This window comes from Daktulosphaira vitifoliae, unplaced genomic scaffold (genome assembly GCF_025091365.1).
Source record: "Daktulosphaira vitifoliae isolate Bord-2020 unplaced genomic scaffold, ASM2509136v1 Scaffold_5, whole genome shotgun sequence".
NCBI lineage: Eukaryota > Metazoa > Arthropoda > Insecta > Hemiptera > Phylloxeridae > Daktulosphaira > Daktulosphaira vitifoliae.
Window position 1 is genome coordinate 9,049,978 of NW_026099576.1, and position 7,748 is coordinate 9,057,725.

The following is a 7,748-nucleotide window of genomic DNA, read 5'->3' on the forward strand; positions in this document are numbered from 1 at the left end:
AAATCTGCAGTAGCTGAAAATACCAAAAACAGAGGACATGACATACAATTCGATAAAGTAAAAATACTAAACAATGAAACTCATTTTGGCAAACGGATGTACAAGAAAGCAATAGAAAACCAAAAATGTCCGGAAAATTTCAACAGAGAAGATAGATGGAAAATCAGCAAAACTTGGTTACCTATCATACACCAGACATAAAGGAAATCAACTAACAACACCGAAAATAATTCAATATACGAAGAGGCTACAATCAACATAACAAATAATTGCCGATGTAGGAAAAGAAGACCGAAATGTCAAGAATATCGTAAAAAACGTTAGTCAAAAATCGAAATGTTATCAACAACATTAGTCAAAAACCCAGATACGGTAAACAACGTTAGTTAAAAGCCCTGATTCGGCAAACAACGTTAGTCAAAAACCAGATGTTATCAATTTTATAAAAGTAGACTGTTATCAAGATAAGCCGCCAGTATAGTTGCAGCCACTGACTAGCAACCATCACTTTGGAGATAGACTCTGCAATGAGTATGAAACGTCAGAACTCAACTGCAAACATGGATATATCTTCAAGCGACGCAATACTTAATTGATAAATATGAAATGAATTAGAATCAAATTTAAAATAATTTATTCTTTGATAGTACGTTAATTACAGCCGCAACATAATAGTGTAATGCATACGTTCATTTCTATTTATTAGTACTTGAACACAAGGATCATAAAATTTAATTCCTTATTGTAAATTACACATATATTTTTTTTGTGTTTTACACTTTAAAAAAAAAACTCCACTGCAAACATGGATATCCTCAAGCACTTCAAGCAATAAGACAATCCATGAAAGCTTAAATTTAACACATTCATCAAAAAATTTAGAAAAAATTAAAAAACTATAATCCTAGTTGGGGTTTGAACTTCTTACCACGAGCATTAAATATACAAGTGTTACCGACTTGGCAATGGCAATTTAAGCTAGTTCAAATTTTAAATTTATTTTTCTCGACTTAAAAGAAGCAAAAAACTTTAAATAAGTTTAACTTTCTATACTATGTCAATTATATTTATATAATATTTACGAAAATCAGTTTACTCCCTTTGTAAGGCATTTTAAAATAAAATAAAATATAAAAGCATGAATTCTAACACAAATATAGCATATTTTTTAATACAGTATATGGCTACAGTAGCAATTTTCACCATGAAAACATTTAAATAGTTCAACATATTTTTTAGCTTCGATGCGAAGCTGAGAAGGTATTGGTTTTACTATGATGAGTTTGTTTTTTTTTTTTGTGTCTGTTACCACTTTTTTTCAGCTCTCACCGAAATGGATTTCTTTCAACGATATGTCAAAAGATCACAAGTCGTATCTAGTCTAAGACACTACCCTCAAAAATTGAAAAAATTTCCCTCGTTCCCCGTAAATAGGGGAAACCTCCAGAAAATTTACAAATTTAAAAATCGCTAATTTTCGAAATTTTTTCAATTTTTTTTACTAAAAACTGCCGAAACTTTTTCAAAAATAATCATATCAATAAAATTTTTTTTTTATAGATGCATGATGTCTTTACCTATCATTTAGTATTTTTTTTTATAAATCTGACTTTTTACCTGCCTACAGGGTCCCCCCCTACAAAATGACAACTTTTTCACAAAAAATTAACTTTTTCAACTTAACTTTTGAAAGTGTTCCGGAAAGTCTGACACTTTTATATATATCTTAAATTAAAGCTTATGTAATGTACTATATTATGCAAAAATTTTAGACTTTATTTTGTATACATGGTGAAAATGGCTATCAAATGCTATTATTGTGTGAAAATTCTCGATATTATTTTTTACATTTTTAACTTTATAATACTGTAACTTATTGAAAAGTGTATGGACCAACACAGTTTTTTTATGAGAATTAATATTTTTTAATAATCCCTTTTTCATTCGACATACTTAATCTTAATCAGGATATTAATAACAAACTAGCAGATTATGTAGCTTTTGGAATAATTCATCAATTTTTTTAAATTAAACACTATCTAAAGATTTGCATCGAAGCGTTTTTTTTTTTTTGATAGTGATTTTAATCACTGTTAGATATCATTGACAATGATCAGATATCATTATACTTGATCCAACTATGCCGCGACCCACCTATGCTGGGTTTTTTTTTAATTTAATTATATTACACACGTTTAAATTTAAGATATATAAAAGTGTCACTATTTTCAAAACACTTTCAAAAGTTAAGTTAAAAAATGTATTATTTTGAATACCCCGTGTAGAAAGGTAAAGGTTCAGATTAATAATAATTATTTTTGGAGATTTCCCCCATTTATGAAAAACGAGATAATTTTTATCAATTCTGAGGGTAATATCTTTGACTAGATACGATTTTTTATATTTTGACGTATTATACATTAAAATCGGTCTAGTGAGACTGAGAATAAGTGGTAACAGACACAAAAAATTTAACACATCACAATAAAATTAATATAATTGCATTAGTTATAAATAGAGATGTTAAGTTCGTGAACGAATAGTTCATTTGAACTATTCACTTAGATGAACTATTCTGAACTGTTTCAGTACCTGTAACTTAACAGTTCACAGTTCGAAAAAAATTGGTAGCAATTTATAAATGAAATAGTTCGCGAACTTCTTTAAAATTTCTGTGGTTCGTTGTTCGAAATACTGTAAATGGTTAATAGCTGTTTACAATTAGATAACAAATAAATTATATTGTTAAAATGTTACACGGTTTTTAACTGTTTAACAATAAAATAAATTCATACTATGTAAAAATATTAGATCAAATTTCTGATTTAACTTAGGACTACTGGTCAGTATATCTACCTTGAATTAGGTGATAATGATAACATGAGCCATGAGGGTATTGATAATAATTTTTTCTTAGTTTATGATGTTCAGGTTAAGGGTTAGTTTATAACTTAATTGCCCATAAGTAGTGTGAACTACAACTGAACTGTGTACTGCTATACTAATAGTGATAAAATGAATAGTTCATTGCCAAACAGTATCAGCATGATCAATAAAATTAGTGAACTTAAGAATAGTTCATTTGAACTATTCACTTGAATGAACTATGAACTAATGAACTATTCACAGAAATGAACTAAACTTTCCATCTCTAGTTATAAATATATATATATTTAGTATAAATAATCATTTATTAATAGAACTGTTTGTATGTTATTCGTGTAAGGTTTTGATAATGATAATTTAATTTTGTTATTTATCTTAGTCAATAAAATTCAAAATAAACTTTATAATTTATATTTTTATGTCAATTTTGTGATAAAATTCTTAAGCAATCACGCAGTATAAAGTATAAATAAATAAAAATATAAAAAGGAATGCAACATAACTACATTATTTATTATCTTTTTATTACATATAATTTGATTTTTTAAGCTTTGGTACAATAATATCTTTTTTTCAATCATTATAAATAAATAGATGTGTGTAAATTAGTCGTGTATGTCTTAAATATATACTCTTAATTAGTTTTACAGAAAAATTTTAATTAAATATTATAAATTTTGCTGAATTTCCTCTCAATTTGCAGTTATTTTTTTGACAAAAACTTGAATAAAATAGCTTATAAAAAAAAATTCTGTCTTACTATAACTTCAATTTTTTATGGTTCAATTCGGATGAGTCAGATGAATCCAAATTCTGAAGTAAACTTTCGTAAATTAATTCTGTGTCATCATACTCTTTGTCAACTGAGTTTACGTCAACTGATTTTTCAGCATTTAAATTTTGGCCAGTTAATTTTACAACATTTAAATTTTTGTCAGAATTTAATGCTGGAAAAATAAAAAAATTTAAAAATACATTTAAGCAACATTTAAATTTTAATAAAACATTTATTTTTTCGATAAATCAGTATTTTCTTCATAGTTTTGTTGAAAATTATATAAAACATAATTATTCTTCAAGGAGTTATGAAAAATAGGAATTAAATTCGAGTAATAGTTATTAAAGAAAAGATTAACGATACTTTAACTCTTTTATCGTACGGAACTGATAAGAAAAAAAAAGGTTGCTATTCCTTATGTTGTGTTTCTTCAAAATGAAAGCATTATATAACTTCTAGATAAGCAAATATTTGTTTTATGTCAAAGTTTCAAAATAGTACACAGTTAATATATATATATAGAATAAAAAGGTACTACTCGTGAATCCTATTCATTTTCATCGATATTTTTCAGAATATTTTCACTTAACTTGAAATTATCAATCTAGTTCTGTTGTTTTTTGTATAGTATTTTGCAAAACGACTTAAAAAAAATTAAATATAATAACAATATATTTTATAACTTATATGTTTAATTTATAATCACTCCTAAAAAAAACCCAGCACAGGAGTGTTGCGGCTCAGTAGTGACGTGGTATAGTTGGGTCAAGTATAATGATATCTGACGGTGATTTAAAGCTACATGATCTTCTATTTCCTTATTCATGTCCTTATTAAGATAAACTATGTCGAATGAAAGAGGAATATAATTATTATTTCTCATAAAAAATTTTATTGATTCATACACTTTTCTATAAATTATAGAATTATAAAGTAAAAATGTAAACAATAAAATCGAGAATTTTCACATAATAATAGCATTTGATAGCCATTTTCACCATGAAGACAAAATAAACTCTGAAATTTTTGCATAATAAAGTACATTACATTATCTTTAATTTAAGATATATATAAAACTGTCAGAGTTTCCGGGACACACTCAAAAGTTAATTTTTTGTGAAAAAGTTGTCATTTTATATCCCCTCTGTGGGTTAATAAAGGGTCAAATTTATTTTAAAAAATATCAAATAATAAGTAAAGACATCATGCAATTAAAAAAAAAATTTATATAGATTTAATCATTTTTTAAAAAGTTATAGCAGTTTTAATTAAAAAATATTTTTGGAGATTTCCCCTATTTACTGGAACGATGGAAATTTTTCAATTTTTGCGGGTATCGTCATCGATTATATACAATTAGTGATCTTTTATCGAATCGTTGAAAGAAATTGGTTTGGTGAGAGCTGAGAAAAAGTAATAGAGATATTTTATTCCAAATCACATAAAAATTCGTCATTATAATATGTACGAATTTCTCGAGAAAAATAATAAATTTTAAAAATGTTGAGTTAGGAAATTTTTTTATAGATGATGACAAACTTTATTATTAACTTCAACCGCATTGTAAACTAAAAAAACATTGTAATGTTATTATTTCACCTTCAAAACTATTTTACGAATAATATCATTGAAAAATTTTACCATTTTTAAGAAAGTCTAATAATTCTGCGACTCCGGTTTCAGTTTTCTTTTTTTTTTCTATTAAAAAATAAATAATTATTAAAATTTGAGTGGTGTATAATATATATTTGTTAACTCAATGATACAGTTGATCTGAAAATTAATAGTTTTATTTGTTTATAAAACTGAATAAAATCAAAAACCCAATTAACACGAGAACAACACAATGATTCTCGGCAGTTATAGATTTTTCATGTTTTAATAAACATAATTCCCTATCAAATATTTTATAACTAATTTGTTTTCATTTAAGAAAAAATCTTTATGAAGTATTTGAACTCCCCTTTTCTATACCTCTTATAACCGGAATAGTATTATTCTTCATTACAAATTTAACTAAAAATATTGATATTATCATAAAATAAAGCTTTGATACATTGTGCATAAAGAAAGGCTTTAGAACAACTGTTTAAGAGTAATAATGTAATCAACAAGATATGATTGGTTTCTTTTTATGAATTGACCGTCAATAAAACACTTATGTCCATTACTATTATAATAAAGGAAAAGAAATAAAATAGTTTGAAATTTACATCGCACAAAATAGTAAAATTATTATATACTTAGCTTTGCATTAATGCTAAAAAATAAAATTTCATTTTACAAAAATAAAAATTGAAAATTATAGTTTAAAATGTGTAACTCTATATCTTTTAATATTTTTCTTGTGTTGTAGATAAATTTAATGTTTTGTTAATAATCGTTCCTTATATGACACATACGTTAGTTTCCACTGTTAATACTGTATGATTTTAATACTTAATATGATTAATGCTATGATTAATACTTATATGATTTTAATTTCTTCTTTTTACTATTCAATAAATTGTTAGGTTGACACTCTCTCCTAAATCGTTGTCATTGACGGTGTGTCTCGTCCGAATGTGTCGAAAAAACGCAATCTTCTCTATCAATTACTACAGTGATCTTTTTCTGTTTGTGTGCAATCAACTTTTATCACATGTGACAGATTTTTTAATATATAGTAACTTTTTTAGGCGTCGACCATTTTCATTTTCGATATCCCCATCTTAGGATGTGTCCCTTCAGAGACAGGATATCGTATTATTTTTATATATAATAACAATGTTTTGAGAAGTTTCTATTTAATTTAATTTAATTAATTGTATTATGACACAGATGTAATTTCGTAGATATCTAGAATGAAACTATATTATTTTTTTTAATAATCAGAAAATTATTATTATTGTTAATCTAATCCTTTTTAATTTATTTAAAATGAAATCATAATTTTTTTAACAATACAGATGTATCCAAATACCATCTAAAAGTTGTAGGTCGAGATTTTTTTCTTTTCTCTCAATATTCAGAGAGGTTTTAGCCTTCGGATTTGTCTACTATTAAATTAATTGTTATAAATAAGTTCCCTTAATTATCTTATTAAACAAAATCTTTTTTTGTCTCAATTATTTCAATATTCAATTGTATCTTATTTTTTCACCTCTAATAATTTTCTTTAGCTCTAAGGTAACACTCTTAGACTACCACTGGTGACATCAAATAAAATACATTTTGTTTTATTTACAAGGTATCAGCGTTTTATAGACTGCAACAACTTTTTACAATTTATTCATATATCTTATTGTACAATAAAACATTGAAAAATTAGCCAATACTGGAAAAATTACTTAACAATGTATGATTTTCATAATCTTAATCATAATCGCCAACTCGGCGACATTATTCTAGGGAAATTATTCGTGAAAAATGAAAAAAAAATTTTAACAGCGTTTAAAAATTTTATCAAAACCGCTCATCTATGTCAGCGTTTTTCGATTTAAATTCTAAAATTTTTACCTGGACTTTCCAGAAAAATTCCAATGGTATTCTTATAATTTCGTTGAAATCTATTTTTTTTTTTTTAATTCCACGCGCATTGTTTATAATAGGATTTGATTTTACTTTGAGCGTCTAAATAATTCAAGAATAATGTGAAACTAAAGATAATCAAAAAGAAAAATGTTTAAATTATATTTAGTCTATAAGTAATTGAGTGGGTTATGATAAAAAAATCACTCTGTATACATTATAAATGTAGTGGGTACCATTGGTATCTAGATGGCACCACTTCCAGGGTCTGGAGATAGATAGTGGTATCAAGTATATAGAGGGAGATTAAGTCAAATCGTGATTTGGCTATATACATAAGACGTGTCTCTATGTATATTCTTTAGTTTATAAATGTATTCTGTTTTATATAATATTTTAGTGTTGTGTGAATATTTTATATAGAGTTTTCGTGTGTAATTAAATATATGTGTTATTTTTGTTTGATAACATTTAATAGAGTTTTTGTGTATTAATTTATATATATATATATATATATAAATTAAATAATAGTATTGCGTCTTCGCTCTGTTCCTGTAATTGCCTGTTTGCATTT

General features: G+C 25.5%; 1 protein-coding gene across 3 annotated transcripts in view; it reads right to left on the reverse strand.

The window, feature by feature from the left end:
* Positions 1 to 3,407: 3,407 nt before the first annotated feature.
* Positions 3,408 to 7,748, reverse strand: part of LOC126906792 (uncharacterized) — a 69,290-nt gene continuing 64,949 nt past the window's right edge. The window contains exons 3-5 of one of the 3 annotated variants that reach the window (XM_050687650.1): positions 5,306 to 5,362; positions 3,804 to 3,833; positions 3,412 to 3,773 (exon numbers count right to left, since the gene is read on the reverse strand). In XM_050687650.1, the coding sequence (XP_050543607.1) occupies positions 3,646 to 3,773; positions 3,804 to 3,833; positions 5,306 to 5,362 (215 nt within the window). In that variant the 3' untranslated portion in view covers positions 3,412 to 3,645. Of the gene's footprint in view, positions 3,834 to 5,305; positions 5,363 to 7,748 lie in introns of all 3 variants that reach the window. The other 2 variants (XM_050687646.1, XM_050687647.1) reach the window with 2 other exon arrangements.